At 37.9% G+C, this 26,592-nt stretch overlaps 1 protein-coding gene across 1 annotated transcript in view; it reads right to left on the reverse strand.

Annotated features, from left to right (window-relative positions):
• PRSS12 (serine protease 12) overlaps positions 1–26,592 on the reverse strand; it is a 75,588-nt gene that overhangs the window by 40,016 nt on the left and 8,980 nt on the right. Inside the window, exons 2-6 of the mRNA XM_077882399.1 lie at positions 20,513–20,651; positions 17,643–17,821; positions 12,639–12,789; positions 2,034–2,212; positions 159–300 (exon numbers count right to left, since the gene is read on the reverse strand). Of these exons, the coding sequence (XP_077738525.1) occupies positions 159–300; positions 2,034–2,212; positions 12,639–12,789; positions 17,643–17,821; positions 20,513–20,651 (790 nt within the window). The remainder of the gene's footprint in view (positions 1–158; positions 301–2,033; positions 2,213–12,638; positions 12,790–17,642; positions 17,822–20,512; positions 20,652–26,592) is intronic.

Below are 26,592 nucleotides of genomic sequence, written 5' to 3' on the forward strand. Positions count from 1 at the left end.
ATTGGTAGGTAGATAGGAAGGCAGGTAGACAGACAGAGGTAGTCAGGTGAAAGAGAACATGTATTGTTAGTATGACAGAAATTAAAAGTAAGGATTACAAAATGAGAATTTCAAAAATTTAATTTGGCATTTAGCTGCCTTGTATCAACGGGCCTTACTTAAATCCCAGCTCTCGGCAAACCACATACGTATTCAGCTCAGTCCAGCCGTCGTCACAGACGGTCCCCCACAGCCCCCTGTAATACACCTCCAGGCGACCCTCATGGTTGCCTTTACCACCTCCAAGTCTGATGACCCCATCTGTGGTAAGAAGGAGACACAGAGACTCAGCAAATCAATTATCAAAAAAAGGCAGAACAAGATTTTAATTTCACTAGAATCATCACCTATTCAGGTCTCTCTTGAGGCCTTTCTTAAACTTATTTTAGGACTGGGCTCAATGATCTGAGGTCATAGGGTTGTTTCTGAAGTATGACATAACCCATATCTGTCCTAACAAAATATTCTTTTCCTCTTATTTGTACTCTTATTTCCTGAAAAGAAAAATATATTCTGATACAATTCCAAAGTAGTTATTTAGATTTCTCCAGATTAATTAATACTTGGGAAATGTCCTGCAGCTTCAATCTCAGTAAGTATGAGAAATATTAGTTATTTTCATATAAAAAATAAGAAAACAGTAACTTGGAAATAGTTCAAAATTTTAACTGCAATTAAAAAAATACTGAAATATGAAGACAAAAAAAGCTATTCTAGTTAAAGTGTGATCTATCACACCAATGCATTTATTATCCCTTAGGCATTCATAAATTATAAAAACTAGAGTACATTTCTCGCTTTTGTTCTTTTATTGATAATACAGATCTGAATTTGAAGCTTATGAATTCAATGAGTAATTAATTCCCAGAGAACCCTGTTAAGAGCTTCTAGGCAGATATACAATAAATTTATCCCCCAACAAGTAGATTTAAAAGCCATTTCCATGCAAAATAATCCAAACATAGCCAAATGAAACATAAATAAATAATCCGGGGTAAAGGTCAGCTTTCCATGAATCTCTGGGATCTTTAAAGTAAATGGTCTCTTAGCAACACGATCACTTCTTAATGTAATACTTTATAGTCTGCAAACCACTGCTACACATTTTACCTCATTTGACCATCATAGTAAGAGTACAAGGCTATACTCATTTGAAAGAGGAGGAAATGGAGACCCAAGAAGACGATGTGCTCTGGCTTAAAAATCTGACATATATTTTATATTTCTATTTTATATAAACATGTTATTCTTCTAATAAAAACATCATCATGTTTAAAACTATGGAAATAAAAAGATATAACTTGAGCATTTCATGGGTCTTCCAACGTTTTTATGTTTTTTTAAAGAAAAATTAAAACTCCCAATTTTTTCAAGTTCTTTTTACCATAGAAACAATGGATTTGTGATGACCCACCTTCTCATCTGTCCTTTTCCCTCTTCTTCCCACAAAATGTAGAAGTACATGCATAGACTCATTTATACTAAGACATTCCCTTCTTATAGCACATGAGACATAGCTTGACAAATATCTTGCAATTTGGAATAGTCAGAGAACTGAGCATAGCCAGAGTTAACTTGTTTCCTTTACTAGGGTGCTTTAACCAACAATCTGATCAATACCAGCTAGAAACACATTCTGAGAGTCAAGACAGGCCAATAGATAAATGAACTAAATATATACCTAATAATGTGAAATTTGTCATTGCACTGGTTTTGATTATTCAGTATTATATATTGCAATAAAATTATATTTTCTATCTTTATAGGACTATATAAAGTGAAAAACTCAGAAATATTTATGAACAAGGATCATACCATATTGATACACAATTGTGTCAGTTGTTTGGTTTTTGTGTTTTGTGGGTTGTTTTGCTTTGTTTTTAGTTTTATTTGCATGCTCATTTAGTTATATTATGTAGATTGAGGAAGAGACAAGGTAAGCCCAGATGGTGCTGGGGACAAGGGTTGGGAGATTAATGGGGTGAAACTCTTACCTGATAGAGGGGTACAGGACACCCCAGCATCTTCTTTATGGTCACAGTTATGCTCTCCCCAGGCACTCTTTGGACATTGCTCAATAGAAAGCTCATTCCCAGTGCAGCGTACCTCATCCAACATTACTGGACCAGAGCCTTCCCCAAAATATGCCTGATTCCAAGCTTTGGCAATGCCACTGAACAAAAATAAGAACTCTGGATTAGACATGAAAAATTTGTCTGACATAATTTCTTCTGCCCCATTAAAGGTATAAGTATGATTAATTCATACTTCCCTTGACCAATTCACTCCATAGGTCATACATGACTTGCTGTATTTCTTTCTTCTTCATTTGCTGCTTCTTATAGTTTTGGCCATCACAAATGTTTTAGAGCACTAGTTATCCCCCAATACTCAATCTCCTTTTCTTCATTAGTAATGGAGCTCCAGATTTTAGGGAGGGCAATGGCTATCCTGAGTAAAGACCACATTTTCCAGGCTCTTCTCCTTCCAGATGACTAAGTTTGTTTGCTTTAAGATATATGTAACATAAAATTTATCATTTTAACCATTTTTAAGTGTACAGTTCAGTGGCACTAAGTACATTCTCATTATCATGCAACCATCACCACCACTCATCTCCATAACTCTTTAGTCACCCCATACTGAAACTCTGTACCCATTTGAGATGACTAAGTTCTGACCAAAGATATTCAGGTAGAAGTGCTGTCATGTATCGCTTCCAGGAAATATCTTTGCTCCACTTTCTCCTATGGCCAGAGCGTGAGAAGCTACATTGGCCTATGTGGTACTATACTAAGAATGACAGAACTACAAACAATCAGAAGCCCCAGCCTAGATGACTATGCAACCATACTAGCCTTGAGCTGGCTACCTCTGGTCTCTTGAGAGAGAAATACACTCTTACCTTATTTAAGCCACTGTTATTTTCAGTTCTCTGTCACTCAAAAACACTCATATTTCTAACTAAAACATCTCTTCACTCAAATTTATTTGTACTAAATTTACTTCTCCCACAATTCAGTGATCCCACATGCTAGAACCCCAGATTTCAGGGAAGAGGATCACAACTGACTGTCAAAATTATTAGTAATTTCAGAAATTGCCATTTTGACCCCTTTTAGCTTATTAATTTTTAGAGTAGAGCATTTATATTTGTTTGTTTTTCATTGATGCTCCTCATTCAATATTCAATAATATTCCCCATTATTTTAGTTGCCCTTTTCTCATAACATTATAACTACCTTGAGAATTTACAACCAAAATATATCAAAGGGGGAAAAAAAAAGCTTGCTAAATGACTATAATACTCCAGCAATGGCAAAGTCTTAGATAATCAACTTCATGGTTAAAAAACACCTTGTCTGACTAATTTTACTAGATAGAATGGAAGTTTCTTTTAAGAGAACACATGTTTAAAACAAACCACAAAACATTTGAAAGTTAAATCCTTTACCCATTAAAGCAAACACTTGTTCCATTATCACGTGACCTACTTTCAGTTTAAAATTCAAAAAGTTTGGGGATGTCTGGGTGGCTCAGCAGTTGAGCATCTGCTTTTGGCTTAAAGCATGATCCTGGAGTCCCAGGATTGAGTCCCGCATCGGGCTTCCTGCATGGAACCTTCTTCTCCCTCTGCCTATGTCTCTGCCTCTCTTTCTCTGTGTCTCTCATGAATAAATAAAATCTTTAAAAAAATTTTTCAAAAAGTTTGCAAGAGGAAAGATAAAGGAATGTTTATAGGAGGAGGTGTGAAGCAGGAAGGAAGGAAAAATAGGGTAGCTTATGCAGAATATTTTGTTGAAGTTAAAATTTTTTTAATTTAGAATCCTAACACTTGAGTCACTATCTGAGATACGTCATACAGAGGACTCTGAGAAGTATGCCCCAACATATACTAAAGATTACTATCTAGAGCTAATCAGACAAAAGTGAAAGAAAAAATATATATTCTAACACAAATGATATTATTAAATAATTTTGTGAGTAAATTTGTTTTGCTAGGGGAAACATGACAGAACAAAAAGCCATTTCTACTCTTGAAGAAAGAAGAAAAATTACTCAATTAATAGGATTTTTTAATGAAGTTCTCAGTTGTTTCAATGCGTATCTGTGTGCCCACAAAAGAGTGTAACGGACATATATAAGTGTTCATATATTCCTAATCACATCAAAAAGCTTATTCTTTCCACGCAGAATCTTTGAGAAGAATGTGGAAACAGGCCCTCTGGCTCAAATCCAGGCTCTACCTTTAACCAGCTAAATTGCCCTAGGGAAGTTACAAAACCCTTCCAGGCATAAAATGCGTCTTTTGAACATAGGAACAAATATCGCTCCCTTGCAGGGTTTTAAGAATTAAACTGATGCAAAGTAAGAACTCAAAAAATGTTGGTTCTCTTTCCCTCCTGGCAATATCAAGAGCTTCCCTCTCGCATTTGAAGAATAACATATTTTCACTGCTAAGCAATTTATCTAAAAACCATTTGGTATTCAGTTTAAACAAACATCCTAGTTTTTGTTCTCCCTGTTACCCAAAGGTAGAGTCAGGGGAATGGTGGGAAAGGGGAATGGTGGGAAAGGAAAATCAAAAGAAATCCCAACAATTTCTGGTTTTAAGGTTGTAAATATGTTTTATTCACTTATTTATTCTAAAATCGTTTTTAAAAGAATATGTTTATGGAAATAATTTGTAGCCTATAGACACTGGACAAATCTGTGTTCTTTTCTTATTAAGAATTACTAGATGATGGCCCAAAAGATCATTAAGCTATGACTTACATCATACAACTTGAGATTCTTGTGGCAGAGACATAGATAATCAGAGGCTAACAATTTCAAGAGTTTTGGAGCACACTGGCATTTTACCAAAACAACCGTAGTGGCCAAAACAAATTTTCTTTCTAAAGACAGCATTTATGCTCCCAGAACAATATTTTCTATACCAAAATCATCTTGCAATAGTAGTCTGTAAGGCTGTGAATAAATTAGAATGTTTTAAGTTGCCCCTAGTAAAATAAATATCCCCTGCCAAAAGATAATATTTTCATACAACATTCAGACTAAACTGAACAAGGGAACAGTGTAATACCCACTGAAAATAAAATTCTAAAGTCATGTACTGATTGTGAGTTAGTCCCAGAATTTGGAAGTCTGAATAACTGAAATGTATTGTGTATTACTAAGTTTGGTTCAAAGAAGCAGAGGAGTGTTTGGAGCTGTGTTCCTGAGACCTGTTGCACCTTTGTGAAAAGGGCCACTCCAGGATGGGAGCAAAGAAGCCCTGGCTGGTGGCTCCTGGGCACAGATCAGCAAACTACAACCCAAGAGATAAATTCAGCATACCACCTGTTTTTATATGGCCCCATGAGCAAAGAGTGGCTTTTACATTTTATAAACGGCAGGGAAAAAATCAAATCAAGAATATAATTTCTGACATGGGAAAATCATATGAAATTCAAATTTCGCCATCCAGAAATACGGTTCTAGCAGAACAAAGCCCCACTCATTCCCAACTTACTGTCTGTGGCAGCTCTTGCACCACAAAGGCACAGCTGAGTAGTTGCAAAATCTAAAGTATTTTCTATCAGGCCCTTCACAGAGAAAGTTTGTTGACCCTTGCTCTAGAGGAAAGAGATTAATGAAAGCAAATATGGAAGCTGATTTAGAGAACACTGAAAGTTGCAGAAAACAGAGGAGGAGGAGACACATGACTGATGCAGGTCATGGGGAAGCCAGATAGGAAAGCTTTGGAGAAAGGCAGATTAACAGCCTTCTTGGATCTTTGCCCTGAGATAAATGCCAGGACAGAAAGACATCTATGGAAGAAAATTTCAATGGGTACCGATTCACTGAGCCAGGGTTAGGTCGTATAAGGAATATGGAAAAATATAAAATTTTATCCCAAACTTGTAACAGAAACAAAAAATAAATTCCAGATGGTCTAAAGACCTAAATACTGGAAGGAAGGAAGGAAGGAAGGAAGGAAGGAAGGAAGGAAGGAAGGAAGGAAGGAGGGAGAAAAAAAAGAAAGAAAAGAAATGAAAAGAAAAGAGAAAAAGCAGGAAGGAAGAGGGGAGGGAGGAAGGGTGGGAGAGTGAGAATGGGAAGAAGGGAATGCTAAGAAGTTACTGGAATAAAATAGAGAACATAATATAAGAATAATATCATCTTGGAACAAAGAGGATTTCCTGAGCAAGAGAAGAAACCCAGAAGTCAGAAAAACTAAAAAAAGTTTAATTTAACCACATACAAATTTAAACTACTATATAGCAAAACACACCATAATCAGAGTCAAAAGACAAACCAACAGGCAGGAAAAAATATTTGTAATATGTAATAGTAATCAAAGAAAAAAAAACTCCTAGAAATTAATAATAATAACATTATAATGAAAGACAAAACAACAAATATTTTTTTAAAAATAGGGGCATGGAGAAGATGAGGCTATTCACAGAAATATCAATGACCACTAAACATGTGATAAGATGCTCAATGTTACATGGTCAAATTAAAACAATTAAGAATGGATTCTTAGCTAACATATTTTTAGAGATTCCAAAGATCAGTACCATTTTTGGTACAATATTTAGGTTAAAAGGTTAAAAACTAGACTTTTTATTACCCACCATCTCCCCGTTGCCCCCCCCCCAAAAAAAAAGCCTAAAATAATGATTAGCTGGGAGTGACTCAGGATTATCTAGGCAGAGTAACTGAAATATATTATATTCCAAATATGTTAAAGATCATGTTGATAGAGGTCCAAGGAAAAAGCAAAAGGCCTGATTAATTGCCTCTGAACTGTGTCCCTTCCTTAAGGGAGAACACAAGATGGGAAAGTAATAGCCCCATAATCATGACTCCAAGGAAAGTCATCTATGTTAAAATACACTCTTAAAAGACCACTTGGGCATTTTATGATCTTCCTGATGTTTCCGTATTTTCCATTGTTTATAAACATTATTTTAATGATCACAAAAATGTGTTATTGAAATAAACTCATCAGAAAAAAAAGAAACAAAACAGAACAAATCAGAACAACAAGAACAGAAATGCTGGGATGCCTGGGTGGCTCAGCGGTTGAGCGTCTGCCTTTGGCTCAGGGTGTGATCCCGGGATCCGGAATCGGGTCCCACATCGGGCTCCCTGCAGGGATCCTGCTTCCCCCTCTGCCTGTCTCTGCCTCTGTGTGTGTGTGTCTCTCATGAATAAATAAATAAAAATTTTTTAAAAAGTTAACTAGGAAACTATGATGCAACACAAACTAGGTTTTCAGGCTCATTTTCAAGTGTATTAAAATTAAAAATATAATCTTACGTATACATACATTCCTTCAGCTACTAGTATTTCCTGGTGCCCTGGATTGCACTGTGCTGGCTTTTCGGGGATACCAAAGAAAGTGATGATTCTACCTCTAAAGAGGTTCTGCAATATTGGGGAAAGCAACATAAAACTCATGGATTGTTGGGGTGCCTGGGTGGCTCAGTCAGTTGAGCTTCCAACTCTTGTTTTCAGCTCAGGTCATGATCTCAGGGTTGTGAGATTGAGCCCCAAGTAGGGCTCTGCACTCAGCAGGGAATGTGCCATAGATTCTCTCTCTTCCTCTATCCCTCTCCCCCACTCTCTCTCTCAAATAAATAAATAAATCTAAATAAATAAATTAATAAAATAAAATTCTATTAGGGGATCTTTTCAAAGTTGATATTTTACTTTAAATCTGTAGATTTCTTCATTTAGCACTTTGGCAGGGGGTGGGGGGTGGGATGGGGAGGCTTCTTGAGATCAAAGCTTCTCTGTTTATATAACAGTTTTTTTCAATTAAGCATAATCCTTGACACTGAAGCATAATTTTTGAAACTCAACCATTTATTACTCATGTGTTTTGCAACTGATCTCCCTCTTTCTTAAAACTCTATATTTACATTGCAACTTAAAGTAAAACATTGACATTTTAACATTTTACCTCGAAATACTTCAATATGTATCTCTTAAAAATAAGAACGTGGTGCTACATGGCCAAATTAACATTATCACAATTAGTATAATTGGTAATCATTTTTTTTTTCTTAGAGAGAAAGTGCAGGGGTGGGGGGAGGACAGAGGGAAAGAGAGAGAATCGTAAACAGGCTTCACACCCAGTGCAAAGCTCAACACACAGGTTCATCTCAAGACCCTGAGATCATGAACAGAGCCAAAATTAGATGCTTAACTGACTGAGTCACCCAGGCGCCCCATTGTTAATCATTCCTAACATTTTCTAATACCCCATCACATGCCACATGCCATTGCTCAGAGTTGCCTCCACAATGTCATCGATAGATGTTTGTCTTAAGCAGAATTTGGTCCCAGATCATGCAGTACCTCCGGATGTCCTGTACCTGATGTCTAGAATCTAGAACAGCCTCTTGTTATTCATGACACTAACTTGTGGAAGAGACAGAACCGGCCGTTCTGGAGAATGTCCTACCACCTGGATTTGTCTCATATCTTCCTACTGGTGTCATTTAGTTTACTCCTCCAGCTCTTATAATTCCTGAAACTGGAGACTAGATCCAAACGTTGGGTTAGATCAAAGCAAGTATTTTGGCCAGGATTCATCACAAATGATTTGCTCTCATCTTGAACCACAGAGCAACTCAACGTGTTCCCCACTGCTGAGGCTAAGCTTGAACACTGGGTTCAGGTGGCATTGGCTTGATCCTTCATTGTGCAATTGCATTTGTGCCACCCACCCCCCTGATTCTGGGACCTAACCCCTCTTTCATGGTTCATGTGTAGGAAGAGAATGGCATGGCAAATCCTATATCTCTAAGGCTTATAATTAACAGTGGTGTTAAGTTTACTGGTATGATCATTTTCTTTGAGTGGATTAGAAATAAGCCAACCAGTTCTTTTTGAGAAAACTGTTATTAATCATTGAGACTAGATTTTCGAAATGTTCTGAGGGGGCATCAATTTCAATATCAGTTTTCCTCAAATTTTCAGGTGTTGCTGTTGGAATCAACACAGCATAAAATGATCATGTGCCCTGTACTCAAACCAACCTATTTTGGAGAAAGTTACAAAGTATCTCTTAGATTGTCTCATCTACAACATATTTCTAACATAGGGATATGTCTAACAGAGGTACTAGAGCAGTTAACACACGTAATAAGTATATATGTTTGCTATCAAGGTCAGTCAAATTAGGGACTGTTAGAAAGATGTCATTAACATTCAAAGTAAACCAAGTATTTGGTGGTGAGATCATCCAACACTATTTCTCTGTCCAGAATTTCTATTTAGTTAACTGGATCTATGAATTTCCTATCTATATAAAACATTGTAGCGTGTGTATATGTATATTTACTGGGTTATCAATCATGAGGTCAGCAGCATGCTAATTGATTTTCATGTTAGTTAGTTAAGGGTAGAGTAATAGCATATTTAACATTACTAGGTGCAGGATGGATTCCTGTAAATTTAAGATATAGGAAATTTTTAAATTATTAATATATTTCTATGGGGAAAAGATAGGTTTTATTGTTTAGATAAATGCATAGAAAATTTATAGTATCAGGCAGCCCGGATGGCTCAGCAGTTTAGCGCCGCCTTCAGCCAACATATTTAGCGCCGCCTTCAGCTAAACCGCTGAGCCATCCGGGCTGCCCAGACACTTGTTTTTAATGTAAGTACTCTGATGCTCTGAGCTGATGTTATTTGCCTTTCTTTCACCTGATTTTATAGTTATCTCCTAAGGTCACATTAAAGTAATATTCTGCAACTTCTCCTATTGTATAACTTGTTTGCTTACTTAATGGCACAGCACTTTCAGATGAGATCATTTTTAACGGCACATGGTTGATAACAGCGTAATTGTTGCTTGCCTCAATTCATGATTTTTTTTTTCTTGAGCAAACTTCATCTCCCTCTTATTTGTTTGTTGAACTCCCAAAGGGAAACTACATCATGCTTCCCTGGAGTGGTGGTTACAATTTCTTTGTGAGAGGCTGTTTTTGTGGACTTTCATCTTTTAATGGTATCTGTAGATTTTAGTAGCTGGCAAACTTCCTAAACACAAAAGAAATTACTGTACTTTTGATACTTAAATTTGATGAACCCAAGACTTGGGGAAAGATAAAGAGCAGGAAAGGAGGCAGCCAGATGTTAGAAAATTGTCTTGCGAGCGTGTGTGTACACAGTGAAGTTTCAGAATGAGACATTTTAATCAGAGTTCTTCTTGTGCAATTAAAGTGAAAACATTTCCTGAGTCTTTCAAAACTCTTAAGAGCATAACTCAGAACTACAGCATCATATTTTATTATGTGGATATGCCATAATTTACATAGGAATTTTAAAACTGTGAACACATCTTCTTAGGGGTTTGTTTTTTTTAGGCTATAAAATTAACATACAAAACCATTTTATTGAGGGGTCAGAATAAAAATCTTCTGGTACAAATTGCTTTTAAAAATACTTTTTTGCTTTTTTATTTTACTGTTCATTAATTTTTTTGTATTTTAGAGATTTTACCATAAAGATAAAGGGGACCTTGTGTAACAAAAGAGGAAATTAGGCCCTCTGAGATTACAAAGTCCTAAAGTTGTACTGTTAAGTGAAAACCAAAATCTCTTTTTTTTTTCTTTTTAAAAGTCCATGCCTAGCATGGAGCCACCGCAGGACTTGAACTCATGACCCTGAGATCAAGACCTGATCTGAGATCAAGAGGCAGATACTTAACTGACTGTTCCACCCAGGCACCCCAAGAACCAGAATCTGAGATTTATGGTTCCCAATGTAGAATGTTTTTTCTCTCAGGTTATACTGTTTGCAAAATAACTAGTTGTTAAAAAGAAAAAATACATATACAGTGCTGAAAGAAACAGAGAAATCAAGAGATGAAAGTTAATTATAGGGAAAGATGATGATGCTACATTTTAGATAGATTCTATTTGAGGTGCCACAGGTACCTCACTGAAAATGTCCCCCAGGAGACTGTAAGATAGCAAAGTGTTTCAGAATCAGCTCTGTAGCCAGACAAGCTTTACCATCTAGTGGTGATGTAACGATAAGCAAATTATTTAACTTCTGGGCCTTAGTTTCCTCATCTGTAAATCGGAGGTAATATGGGGTTGTAGGGAGAATTAAATGAGCTAATCAATACCTATAAAGCTATTAGACCAGTGCCTGGCATACAGTAAGCATTCAGTGAACATCCAATATCACTACTGAAAATGGAGGAGATGGTTCTCCAGAGAGAAATCTAGGATATTGATCACTAAAAATGAGTTTTTTCATTCGTAGGTTGTGTCACAAATGATATTCGCAATGAAAGGACCAATCTTTTATAATCTAACAAACAATTCCCTTGACAACAGAATTGTATAACTATTCTGTGTCTATTCGAAGTAGGAACTAAGCCTGGGGATTGAACTAGTCAGATGATGCTATTTATTTGGTCTTTTACTATGGAAAAAAACAAACTTTATACAGATTAGCCAAATAGGTTTAAGAATGTTTTGGAACAGGATCAGATATAGAATCAATTTCAGTGTTTATTGGGCATTGCTGTTATATATGTAGGTCAAATAGCTTTGCAGAAAATAACTTAATAAATCAATGTATTATATCAGAGCACCCCTATTCCACAAATTTATTTTGTGGTCAAAGGATAAGAAAGTGGGCAACACTAGGACTTTTACAAGTGAACTGCCAAGGTTGGTGTGGGAATAATTTCCATAAAGGAAGGACAAAGAATACATAGCTTTATCAAAATCATATGGCAATTATTTGACTTCAACAATCCTGAAATTTGTTGTTGTTTTAGAGGAGGGGAAGGGCAGAGAGGATGAGAGAGAATCTTTAGCTAGGCATGGAGCCTGACGTGGGGCTCCATCTCATGACCCTGAGATCATGACCTGGGCCAAAACCAAGAGTCAGACACTTGACCAACTGAGCCACCCAGGCGCCCCTATCCCCTAATATAATTTTAGAGAAACTTTTGGGCTTGTTATACCACTATTTAGAATCACTAAAGAAAGGGATTAAAAATCCAAAATTACAACATATTATTCCAGAATAATCACAACTCAGGCAACACAGAATGTTAATTTTCATACTGCTCTTTTATTGCATAATGTTTCATTTCCACATCCTACATGGGAATTATTTCCTTTGCACATTAATAAAAATCCTCTGTTCTAAGCACATACCTAACAAATAAACCAAAGTCAAAAGTTGAGATAATATTTGGGGAGAGGATCTGAACTTCAGTGAAAACCTAACAACGAGTTTCAGCAGACAACTTCAGTAAGTCATCTAACACTGTGACTGACAGTTTCTGGTCATTCATTCATTACCTGGGAATAACGTGAAGGGGACCAATGAAAAGTAGTAGGCTGAGATTCTCAGGGATATAAAATTAGTCAACTTCAGACACAAACAGGCTAGACCTTTACTAAGGACATATAAATTCTCTTCGGAGAGCCTACAGCCTAGTACAAAGATCACAAGGTGGCTTTTTCCATTTGTTTGAGGAAATGTGCAATTTAAACACACAGGCACCTGTCTCTGGGTGTGGAAATAATAGGTTCCAAAAATTAAACAAAATAAGAATAAAAACAAACCTCAGGCCCAGCTGCCTGCAGATCACTTCAGCATCTGCTTCATCCCACTGGTCATCACAGACGGTCCCCCACTGACCAGCGTGGTAGAGCTCTACTCGGCCTTCCCATGCGCTGCTCCCACCCACAAGGCGGACGGCTGGGAACACTGGGCCTGTGCCGTGTGAAATTAGAATCAAATTATACCTAGACATGTACATTGACTGGTAAGATTATATACATATATTAAATTGATATGCCATTCTCAGTAAAATTAAATCATATTTATTAAGCCATTTCAGGGATTTGGACATACCCTCACACATCTAATACATATTATGGTATCCCTGACCAATTAAAATACTCCAAACTGGGGACAACCAGCTGGCTCAGCCAGGAGAGCAGGCAACTCTTGATCTCAGGGTTGTGAGTAGTTAGGTTCCCACACTGGGGGTAGAGTTTACTTGGTAATAAAAAACATTTTTAATAAAAATTAAATACTCCAAAGTCAATTACATTCATAAAACTAGCTCTTAAGAGGAAGTAGTCTAAGTTCACTTTTCCTCCAACTACCTCAGAAAACCAGAAAAGACATCAAAATTGTAGTTTACTGAAAACACATTTGATTTTTATGGTACTGTAGCGGTGACACCGATTTTTTTATTTACAGGAACTTGAGCATTACCAACATGTAATTCTTAAGAATGGCATTAATATCCCTGTAACATACTTGTTTTCAGGACAGAAATATTTTTATATTTGTAGAAATCAAGTTCAAGTCAACATCTAACTCATTATAATGAGGTAGTGACCAACATGGTCAATATCTACAAAAAACAAGATTGAGAATTCATTTGGATATGAAACGGTTGTATACATTTTCTACAAATGACCAAATGCTTCCCACTGCAAATTCCTTACTAGGGTACACAATCCAGACCAGACCTTGTCAGCCCCCTGAACATCTTTCTCTACCCCTGGCCTCCTTCACCAGGCTGCACCTACAATGGATGTCAAGAACCATTTTGGTTGTGAAAGCTCTGTAGCTTACCACAACATGTAGTGTTTTCCCTCCACTGGTCACATTCAGCTAGTGTTAAGGCTGGCAGTACTGGTCCTAAAGAATTCTGGGAAGCCTGGGTGTGGATATTATGGACTATTCTGGAAAGTATTCAGAATACTTTCAGTCAGATGACACAACTTGAAGCTACAGTGGCAGCAAACGTCACATAGTTGGAAGTCACTGGGGATGTAGGGTGGGGATTTTAGGAAGTACATAAAGTAACAACACTGACCACTCCCACTGTGCCCTCTTCTTTCTGTCCCCAAAACACTCAAGGCTGATTCCCATCTCAGGGTTTGTACGCTTCCTGTTCCTTCTGCTTGAAAAATGTTCCTGCAGCCTTTCCCCTTGTTGCATCCTCTCATCATTCAGTTCTCAACACTCAACTGTCCTTTGTTTAGGAGGCCTGCCCCGGCTACCCTAGCTAATGCAGCACCCGATGGTACTTTCTACTACATTGCTTTCTGAATATCTACTTTATTTAAAATTGTCATTGATTTCTTGGTTTTTGCATCCATTGTCTGTGTCCTAACAGCTAGAACTCAGGACAGAGACAGTACCAAATTCTTTCACTTGTGTATCTCAAGTAGCCGGCATAGAGAAGGCACATAATAGATATTTGTTGACTGACTGGACTGACAACTATAGCTAAAAAGCTAGAAAGACTGTCCCAAAGAAGAAAAAACAATTAGCAATATTCATTCACTTGATTCTGTTTAACAGATACTAGGCCCCCGCAGGGGCATTCAAAGGAGCACTGGGCAGACCTCAAGAGTTTTATCACCTAAGAACAAGATGAGGGAAGAGAAGAGATCATGGAGACTCTACAGGGGTTCAGAAACAAGGGAGCTTGCTTACTACTGGGGGTAGTCTGGGAATCTCTTCTGAAGAAGACAGTTGTGAAGAGGGCCAAGGTGGATGGATAGGATTCCAGAAGTCAGAGAGAGGGTAAGTGCTGTTCAGGCTAAATGAACAGTATGAGCAAAAGGACAGAAGTACAAAGTTGAATGTGTTTGGGAAATAGTGAGACAGTGTAATTTTTCTGGAATAAAGGATGCAATATGGTAAGAAGTTCAGAACACGCTGCGCCTCTATTCAGAAATTTAATTGCGGCTTTTACCGAATGCTAATCATTCATCGACGTGAAATATGCTTTTAATTCCCCACAGTGTAAGCAGCTATTGGTAAATGGTATTGGAATATGAATATTTATATTCAAATAGCATACTCAAATTTTGCAGCAGATTCAGATTAGTGAATATTTACATATACTCATATTCTGATCTTCACAATTTAGCCTATTTACATAAATCAACTAATACTTACAATTTATAAAGGGACATAGTTTTAATAAACACAAGTGTTCTCAGTATTGTATATTAGCTTCTTACAATTAACTGATGGCTGAATGGTGCTAAGAAATTTAAATTTGCATGTTTTTATTTTTATTTTTCCCTTACAAAGCTTGGAAAATATAGAAAAAAATGATGGGAAAATGTATACGTTTCTTAAGTTATTATATTCTCCAGTGCCTCTCTTCCCTCGGCCACTGTGGTAAGCTTGGGGAAAACAGAAAAACAAAAATTTTAAAGAGGAAATTTTAAATCACCTACAACCCAGAACACCATATGGCATATTACCTTATATTTTTTCATGTCATGCTTTATTCTAAAACATGTGGGCTTGGGGCACCTGGATGGCTCAGTGGTTGAGCATCTGCCTTTGGCTCAGGTCATGATCCCGGGGTCCTGGGATCGAGTGCCACATCGGGTTCCCCTCAGGGAGCCTGCTTCTCCCTCTGCCTATGTCTCTGCCTCTCTCTCTGTGTCTCTCATGAATAAATAAATTAAAGACAAACAAACATATGGGCTTTTTCTGGCTACATAAGTAACTGTGAATATACAGAAAAGCTCAAAGATAAAATTTCATCAACATCCCACATCCTCCCAACAAGCATGCAAAAAATTATCTGAAAGAGAATTCAGTGAGGTAGTTGACTCCTGTTTAACTTATGGATGATTAAAACTCCCAGACATGTTCATTTACTTATTTTTTTTAAAGATTAATTTTTTTAATTTTTATTTATTTATGATAGTCACAAAGAGAGAGAGAGAGAGAGGCAGAGACACAGGCAGAGACAGAAGCAGGCTCCATGCACCGGGAGCCCGACATGGGATTCGATCCCGGGTCTCCAGGATCGCACCCTGGGCCAAAGGCAGGCGCTAAACCGCTGCGCCACCCAGGGATCCCCGGCATGTTCATTTAAATTACTACTTCTTGGGACGTCTCAGTGGCTCAATGGTTGAGTGTCTGCCTTCGGCTGACGGCATAATCCTGGAGTCTGGGGATCGAGTCCCACATCAGGCTCCTTGCATGGAGTCTGCTTCTCCTGTCATTACCTCTCTCTCTGCCTCTCTCTGTGTCTCTCATGAATAAATAAATAAATTTTTTAAAAAATTACTACTTCCTATATCCAATACTGCTACACAATCTCCTACTTTGTAAGTGTTGGAAATGCAACAAGTAAGAGATGACAAGACACTGAATGTAATTTCCAAGTCAAAAAATAAACGTATTAAAGAGCTATCACTGGGCCTTGAAGTAGATGTAGTGTTTGATCTATCTCTTTTCACATTGTCACTTGATCTTTTTTCATTCTCACTTCTAACTTATCTCAACCATATTTTTATATATACTTATAAATGACCTTAAACTTGTCTTTGCAAGCAGAGTATAAATAGGTGGATAGATGATAGAGAATAGAAGGAATTTTTTTTAAGTAGATATATACCCTGAAAGAAAAATAATTATTGTTTCCAAGATTTTATTTACTTCAGTACTTGAAAAATGTTAAACATTATATATCAATCAGATAGAACATAAAGTACAAGCAATAATCTACAAAAAGCAATGCATTATTGAGCCCAATTCACATCATCCATGAAGCAGCGACACATAAACATATACTGCCCAAAGGAGCACACTACCCGAAAGTGGAGAATCAAAGGAAGAAAAGGAAAAATTTACGAAACATCAAGATTTAACATGCACTTGGCCCACACAAAAAGGAACTGTGGTTCTCAGAGCACATACCTGTACCCTATCTTCCGATTAGTTCTTCCAGCCAATTCACAGGAATTACTCTAAATTGAGTCTTTGTGTGTTTTGTGGTGAGAGAGTTTCCAATCCTCCCCTGATACTTGCACTCCAACAGAAACCAATGCCTTGGGCTAGCTGTTAGCTTTTTAAGACCTGGGAAATCCAATCATGCTGCATCTCCAAGGAGAATGTAAAAAGGGCTGATATGACAGTGTGCTAGTCTCAGGTTGTGGTCACCCGTTAAAATACACCATGGTTCCCAGAAAACCCATCCGTCATCATGAAAAGCAGCTGCTCCCTTCTCCTCACATGTTTATATGAACATACGCTTATTTGTGTACTGAAATCATACTGTTCATCATCTCATAGCTAATACATGGTGCTTGGAAGGAGCTTTATCAAGGAGTTATCCATATTATGGAACGTACTATTGAAATTCAAAGAAGAACACTGCTACCATGATTATATTCTATCCTATCAAGTGAAAATATTTTGTTGTAGTTGCGGTGTTTTCTATTTGGTTCCAAGATGCTTTTCTATCTTGATTCTATCATGACCTTCCATTAGCAAAATAAATGCTTCATGTACAATATACAATATTTCTGTATGCAAATTAGATAAAATAGAAAACATGTTACGAGTGAGATTCCACTTGAAAGTTGAAGAGAAAAAAAAAAAAAAAGAAAGTTGAAGAGAATTCAGAATGTTAGATACACTCCTACTGAAGACTATTTGACTACATAATATGATGATTCAGATTTACGTATGTATTTAAATTCTTTGAAGAAATGATTTAACAAAGACAATTTTATCATCTGGAGTCTTGTTGAAAACACAATGAAAGTAAAAAAAGAGACTCTTTTTACCCTGGGAAAAGCTACACGTGACAGCAGCTGCCATCTTCTGAGGACACACCCCACCCTGCCAGATGTCTTTTTCACAAAGCAGTATATTTTCTTCATCTCCTCGGCAACGGACATTGCTCCAATAAATGGGAATAAGGCCCAGTCCAGAAAACGGGGTTTGTTTTGCTACTCCTTTTCCTCTGGAAACACAATGATCAAAGTTAGGTTCATTGAATTTGGTGAGTTTTTGGTCAAAATATTTAGATTTTCTAATATGGAAGAAATCAGTAAAGATAGATGTGGGAGGAAAAGAAAAACATAATGGATTACATAAGTTTCAAGGAAATCAAAACATCAGATCAGAACTTGCATTGATTACCCATGGCAATTTTTTTAGTCAATCTTAAATAACTAATGGTATGCATGTACCTTTCCTACTGATAGCTGCTTTTAGAAAAAAAAATATATAGATGGGCAAATACTACAGATTTTAAAAAGAAGCCTGGTGGTTTCATGGAAGAAATGTGTTCTGTGGCTCAGTGAAAAATGGATTCCAGTCTGGACTCAGCTGCAAATTACTCTTAGCTACAAGTTTCTGTAAGCTCTGCCTTCTGATGTATAAAAGGAGGGGTGGCCTGGATGCTTGAAGATTTTCCTACTCCAGCATTTTAGGCTATCATTTTCAAAATGATTATTACTACATAGAAGTAAGATAATATCAAGAGAGGCAATCCATTCACAATTTTTAAAACCTTATATAAAGGGTTTGCTAGCAAGACTTTGAAACCAATTAATAAAACAATGACATAGATGAGCTCTGCTTTTAACACCTCTAATCTACATATTTTTAAGTAACCTCTGATTTGTACAAATCGATATTAGATTTTAAAAAGATTAAAGGCTTATCTGATTAACATGGTAATGTCTAGAATTGTCTCCATGCAATAGCTTCCACCAACCAAAGAGTAAACATTTGGAATATATATAAAATATGAATGTGTCTTAACAGCAATAATTCTGAGCTGCCCTAATTATATAATACTTTTTTTAAATGGACTACTAAAAAATAAAAATAAATAAAAATGGACTACTAAGTGGTGCCTGGCTGGCTCAGTTAGAGAGCGTGGGACTCTTGATCTCTGGGTTGGGAGTCTGACATTGGTTTAGAGATTACTAAAAACAAAAACAAAACACAAAACACAAAAAAAGTAACTAAGAGATGATATAAGTAATCAGATCAGTTTACCTGATGTTTCCATTTGCAGAATGATACTTTATATTCTTTCATCAACCTAAAGACTAGTTACCACACTGAGGTTCACATGTCCCCTATAGTGTTTTGTTTTTTTTAATGTCAGAGTCCCATAGGAAATCATATTCTTCCCTGATTTTCAGGAGTTTTAAAAGCACATATAAATGTGTACTTTAAGGAAAACACTGACATCAATCTACAAATCTGTCACATATTGAGGCCCTCAAAAGAGAAAGCATCAAGTCAACTCTTTGTGCCCTGTCCACCTGTCAATGACTAATTGCCAGACAAAATATTCATTGATCAAATCAATAATTAACATTCCCAAACACCATAACACTTCATAAGCTTTATAAGCCTTACTCCTTCTTTCATCTTGACTTATGCTAACACTCATTTTTAAAAATGAGTTAATTAATTAAGTACATTAAGCCTATCTGCAGCTCTGAAAGTTTCAAGTCTAACCAAAACTTAAGCCTTCAAGGTCTGTCTTTACCAAATACCCACTGCCCACCTTCCTAACCAGAAGACAGGAGGAAGCAAGCAAATTAGAGTTCTTAGCTATCTGACTGCAGTTAACCAACCTTTTTGTTTCTACCATTGTATTAGATATCACCACTGATTGGTTATTAATTCAAAATATTTGTAAACTGCAAAACTGTTTTCAGTCTTTTGGACTTGCCTGCTCGTAACAAGATAGTTTCCATGCTTTCTAAAGATCCCTAGTGAGAAAGGCCAAGAAAAACATCTGGCAAGTGTACTTAGAAAAAAATAAATGAGACACAAAAACAGAATAATAAGAGCCACCACAAAAGCAAAGCCTTTTACTCCAAAGTGGAGCCTTCTGCTCCCAGTGAAACCCCCTCACGCCTGGTGTACAGGTGCCCGGGCTGGAGGAAGGTAGAGAGCACTGACATTTCACAGAGAGCTCTAAGAGCTGCGGCAGTGCCGGGGCTGATGGAGGCGGCCACCTCTAGCAGGACCTCCTCGGACAGGACCCCGGCCCGGACACCAGGCCTTTCCCACCTCGCCATGAGAGCACAGGGGAATGTCACCTCCCTTCTGCACGAAAAAATGGAAGTTGTTGGATCGCTAAAAGTAGATGGGGAAATGCAAATGACAATGACAGCAGCCCGGGGCTAGGTGCACTACTGAGAAGTGACCACCCTCGGAATCACATTCCCAGCTTCCTAGGTCTAAACGATGATTTTTAAAGACGAAGACCAGGGATCCCTGGGTGGCGCAGCGGTTTGGCGCCTGCCTTTGGCCCAGGGCGCGATCCTGGAGACCCGGGATCGAATCCCACATCGGGCTCCCGGTGCATGGAGCCTGCTTCTCCCTCTGCCTGTGTCTCTGCCTCTCTCTCTCTCTCTCTCTGTGACTATCATAAAAAAAAAAATTTAAAGACGAAGACCAAAGGATGCTTTTAACGTTTGACCACGCAGCATTTGCTTAGGCTGGTCAGCATTCCTCCCCCTTGGGGCCTTTTCTTTATAACTCTGGTGAGAAGTGAGAATGAGGGAAGTGAGAGGGAAGGAAGGAAGGCGTGCATCATCCCTCCATAGTAGTGATGGGAGCCGGCGTCATTCTCAGATCGCAGCCCGACTGCGATCCTTTGCTCAAGGATGGGCGAACTCACCCTAGCTGCAGCTGGTGACAAATGACTGATGCGTCCAGATCGTCCCAGTGGCTGCCACAGATTGTGCCCCAAGCTCCATTTGCATATATTTCCACCGTGCCTTCAAACTCGTGTTTGCCGCCTCGAAGTCGTACTGACCCTGAAGTGGGAAAGAATCCCAAAACCCTTTAACAGCAAATAATCATTTGAACCAGTCTAAGTTAACATGATGTTTCCACATAAGTGGTGAGAGATCAGCCAGAACAATTTGGCCTCCGTGTTCATAGCACATGCTTCCTTCTTTAAATGAGGATTTAGGGCAGGCCCGGTGACTCAGCGGTTTAGCGCCCGCCTTGGGCCCAGGGCATGATCCCGGAGACCAAGGATCGAGTCCCACGTCGGGCTCCCTGCATGGAGCCTGCTTCTCCCTCTGCCTGTGTCTCTACCTCTCTCTCTCTCTCCGTCTCTCACAAATAAATAAATAAAATCTTTAAAAATGTATATTAAAAAATTAAAAAATGAGGATTTAGCAGATTCTTGATTTGATTATTTTATTTTTATTTTTTTAGTAGTTAACATCGTGATGTCAATACTATTTATGCTTTCTTTTTTAGTTAAGCAAAGTCCAATTATATTTTAAAAGGGGAAAAGTGGAAGAGTATGACTAATGTCTGATATTACATCCCAAATATTAGATGACATCATATACCAAATTCTTATCATGTACATATCACCTTCCACTTCACATGAGGTCAGAGATAAGAAGCACAGAAACAAAATTCAGTGCTCCACTTATAAATTAGCTGCTATGGACTGTGTTATTTATTCCTTCCATCTGTTGTATTCATCACTAAAGAGCAAAATGCCTTTTCCCCTTTTAACCTCAAGCAGGGGTCATGAGAATTCTAAAGATTATGTCTTAATTTCAAAATGGCATTGTTGTTAAAAAAAAACATTGCTTAACGTCAATCTCACTAAGTGGAACCGTTTGGTTTAACTGAGTACCCCTGAAAATTCACCTCCCCTTTCATACCATCCTCATTTAGTTGCTCCAGGGTCCATGATTTGAGTCATTATTTGAGTCTTGAAAAGAGTCAAAATTAAATGCAAGCACCCCAGGGAAAATAACATCCCTTAAGTGCAGATGGATGAAGGTCCTGCCTTTCCCTTCTCATTAGCACTGGTTTGCATAGTGGCTACTGGGAGGCCACAAGTGGGACACATAAACAGAGACAGAATTAAACTCAGACAGCTGAAGAATTTCACAAAATTCTATTAAAAGTCACTTATGAAAAAATAAAAATAAAAAAAATAAAATAAAATAAAAGTCACTTATGATATGGCCTTTGTTTCATAGGCAAAGAAATAAAGAAATTCGGTTCTACCAGAAAATTCTGTCAAATTTTTCATATTCCAAAATTATTTCATTTCTGGCTTTAAAATAATTTTCCAAAATATTAGATTCACAAATTACCCATTCATTTCATTTACACTGGCCTCGGCATCTACCACTATTATTTTCCAAGTCATTGTCATTTAAAAATGTAACTATATAAGAAACACATGTTGTATGTCTCATGACGAATACAAAGTGTCATTTAATTCAAACAAAAGAATGATAAATGGAGGCAAAACATTACACTGCCAAATCCTGATTATTCTGGAGAGAGCATGGGCATGGATCATTCACCTGGCAGATAAATCTCAAAATCATACATACATTCCAAACCTCTTTAATTCAGACTAAAGCAAGAGGAAGCCCTGTTAAGCTCAATGAACTGCAAAACAGTTTTGTTTTTCTTTAAGATTTTATTTATTTATTCATGAGAGACACAGAGAGAGAGAGAGAGAGGCAGAGACACAGGCAGAGGGGGAAGCAGGCTCCATGCAGGGAGCCCGACTCAGGACTCGATCCTGGGTCTCCAGAATCAGGCCCTGGGCTGAAGGTCGCGCTAAACCGCTGAGCCAAAAGATAAACTAATTAATTAATTAATTAATTAATTAAACTGCTGAGCCACCCAGGCTGCCCGCAAAACAGTTTTAAAGAAATAGGTCTGAAGAGTTTAACTGAACTTTAATGATTTTTTAATCACAAAATCTCTTTACAGAGACCTACACAAGATCATGTATACTGCAAATGCCAGCATTTTATTTCAACCCAAAAATGCATTTGCTAGCCCCAAACAAACATTACTTGAAATGATATTTAAGTTAATCTATTACCTCTTTATTAATCCCCTTCCTCCAAATTACTCATGTCAAAGGGTTGGAAGAAAATTCTAGTAATGAAAACCAACTGGAGCACTACTCAATGCACATTAAAATATCATAATAAAATGTAAAACACTGCCTAAATCACCAAAAGCTAACAAGAAGAAATACGGCATGCATAACACCTAAATGACTAAGGCATTTACTGATAAGACGCAGAAAACTCTGCATAAAGCATAATTATTAGCCTCGCATCATTATAATGGCAACAACAGAGCTGGAAATAGTTTCCAGGTGAACTATCAGTTCCACCACCATTTCTCAGATTCGTCAAACTTGCTGTGAATGCCTGGATTCATTTAGCTGTCTCTGCTATATGGCAAGAAAGGTGGAGAGCTCATCCAATTTTCCTTTGACAAATGACTCCAAATATTTGCAATGCTGGAAAGTCAATTTGCATGTCAATGACTAATGAATTCTCTGTCAGAATCCATTCCCATCCCGGACTTCCCCAACTCACACACTTTCCTAGTAGGGCTTCCCACTTCCCACCCCCACCTCGTTTAGCCTTTCCTTCTGGTCACAAAAATTCCTAAAATATTTTGAGAAATTATCTACTTTGGACCCAGAATGAGTAGTTCTTAATGGTATATAATTCTATGAAATGCATAATTCTTCAAATAGTTATTTGAAAGAGCACTTTAAAAAAATCAGCATAATAACATACTTCAAAATAATAACAGTTGGAGCATACAATTTACATTACATACATTTAAGATCAGTAGCAGTTTTGTTTTGGTTTCACTTTGTTCTTGCTTCATTTATTTTCTCAGAATGGTTGAGATGGTCAAAATCTCAAAAACTGTAACTCATTTCCCTCAGTTTATGGATGAGGAAGATCGGGACCAAAGCAATTGCCATGACCAACTATTCCCTAGACTTCAGTCTTTCCTACTGATCTTCTGTCTCCAACACCTCCTAGATTCCTGTCCTTGCTACCTTTGCATCTCTGAACCCAAACAAAGACCCTGTGAGGTCTTTGCATTTTATGTCTTTTTCATGTCTGTGCATTTATGTTCTTCACATAATGCACTTAATGCATTATGTCATGTGGCTTTCACCATTTTATCTGAAATACTGCAACTAACCTACCAACATTTTATGGGAATAAATAGCCAGGCAGAATTTTAAGACAGTCTGAAGAGGTTTTATGCACCACAAACAGGAGAAAATTATCTTTCCAATGATCTACATTTGAGGCTGACCCTCCAGTGGAGGAGTCCCATAGGCTGTATAAATTTATAGGACTATACATTTGCACAAATTTTCAGGTACACAATTACAAAGTGAAGGAAAGAAAATATCCTTAGCTCAGTTAAAAAACAAAAAACAAGACAAAACAATGAAGCACAAAGGACAAAGCCTAATAAACTCATTTATATTGCTATCCTAATAAAACTCTTCTTTTTTAAAGATTTATTTATTTATTTATGATAGACATAGAGAGAGAGAGTGAGAGGCAGAGGCACAGGAGGAGGGAGAAGCAGGCTCCATGCTGGGAGCCGGATGTGGGACTCGATCCCCGGACTCCAGGATCGCGCCCTGGGCCAAAGGCAGGCGCTAAACCATTGAACCACCCCGGGATCCCAATAAAGCTCTTTTATCATCAAAAATTGATCCCTCTTTGTTCCCTCACATTTTCCTACTCTCGCCAAGCACTTTTCAATGTTCCTCCCAAGGCTCAGCTAATGTCTCTGGAACTCATGGGCTCATGCAGTGTTTTAAAGTCTCTCAAGTGCCAATTTGATGCAAACTGTTCTATTCTAAATATTCCTATTTTTTTAAATGTGTTAATAATAATAATTTACAATTTGAAGTCTCAAACAGAGGTTACAGGTCAACAATAAGAGGCATTACAAAATCATAAAACAAAACTTCCTGAAAGAAAGTTTGGAACTGGGGATCCCTGGATGGCTCAGTGGTTGAGCGCCTGCCTACGGCCCAGGGCGTGATCCTGGAGACGGGGGATCCAGTCCCATGTCAGGCTCCCTGCATGGAGCCTGCTTCTCCCTGTGTCTCTGCCTGCCTCTCTCTCTCTCTCTCTCTGTCTCTCATGAATAAAGAAATAAAATCTTTAAAAAAAATAACAATTCTTTAAAAAAAAAAAGTTTGGAACTGTAAAGCTATGTGTGATACTGATAAAGTTTTGGAATATAGGTGAGGTTTGGTGGGGTGAGGTCTGGAGCTGAAAACCAGGAAAAAAATTCTTGAGACGTCTTTGGTGCAAAATGGTGGTTTTATTAAAGCAGGGAGATAGGACCCATGGGCAGAAAAGCTGATGCTCCAGGCCTCTAAAGGGTGGCTGATTATATACCAGGGAGTTGGGAGTGGTTTGAGGATAGCATACTCTCTAAGGAATTTTGGAAGCAAGGTTTCCAGGACTTTGAGGGGCTAGCTATTGTTGGGAAAAGGCCACTTATTACTTACTGTCTAACAAAACCCTAGTTATGAGACCTTTCAAATGTATGTCGGTGGGCCATATGCTTGGGGGATGACTGCGAACATGTATCTTGGGGGTTTAGAGATAAAGGGAAATTTCTAAAGGAATTTTTATATGTTAAAGTAGATTTATAGGATCCTCGGGGTTGGGCTAAGATTGCTTTTTGCCCTTAGCAAAGCATTAACATTGAGGCAGTTGAGTCCATAGAGGAATGTCCCTCGGCCCGTTTCAAGGGCTTGTCAATGTGCTGCCCCAGGCTCGCGCCTTGTCCTCAGCTGTGTTCCCCCATCAATACCATGCCATGTAGAGGAATCCCCAGAGTTCATGAAAAGATTGTCATCCCACCTATCACCACCAAAAAAAGTCGACTCTCTGTTGGTATTACAATTATCTAAAGGCAAAATGTATCAGAGTGCAACAATGCTCAGAATTCTACTATCTCGGGATGCCTGGTTGGCTCAGTGGTTTAGCATCTGCCTTTGGGTGTGATACCGGGTCGAGGATGGAGTTTGCATTGGGGTCCCCGCAGGGAGCTTGCTTCTCCCTCTGCCTATGTCTCTGCCTCTCTCTCTGTGTCTCTTGTGAATAAATAAATAAAATCTTAAAAAAAAAAAAGAATTCTAGTATCTTAATTTCCTGCCAAAACTGATGAATTTATAGTCATTTTAGTTTATTACTAGTTTTCGTCTCTGTAGTTATACCTCTAGTCTTTATAAAAGAAAGAGAACATAGAAGATGCATGTTACTCAATTTGCTTTATGAGCAACTTGGTTAAAAACCAGGAATTTCCCGGTGAGTGGTTGGCTCCGTCAACACAGCATGTGACTCTTGATCTCAGGGTCCTGAGTTTGAACCCCACATGGGTGGACAGTTTCCTTAAAATTGAAAAAAAATAAAGAAAAAATAAACAGGAATTCCAAAAATGGAAAGATATTTACAAAGGATACTCTTTAACCATTGTATCAGTCTCAGTGGAGACAAGGAGATCTTCTAGAGAACTGACTAGATTAAAATTCCTTTCATAAATCTCATTGGTGTGTTGGTTTTTAAGGCTACTGTGATGTGATGAATTCTATTCCCCCACTCATGTTGAAGTGCTAATCCCCACTACCTATAGATATGACCTCATTTGGAAGTAAGGTCTTTGCAGATGACCAAGTTAACATGAGGTCATTAGGGGGGGCTCTATTCCAGTATGACTATGTTCTTATAAAAAGGAGAAATGTGGACTCACAGACCAACACAGAGAGAGAACACAAGCTGAAGATTCGGGTTCCATCCCAGAAGCCACCAAACTATCAAAAGCGAAGACAGCCCTGGATCCTTCCCTCATTGACTTCAGAGGAAGGGCTGCCCTACTGCCCTACTGACACCCTGATCTTGGACTCCA

Source organism: Canis aureus, chromosome 33 (assembly GCF_053574225.1).
Source record: "Canis aureus isolate CA01 chromosome 33, VMU_Caureus_v.1.0, whole genome shotgun sequence".
NCBI classification, from domain to species: Eukaryota; Metazoa; Chordata; class Mammalia; order Carnivora; family Canidae; genus Canis; species Canis aureus.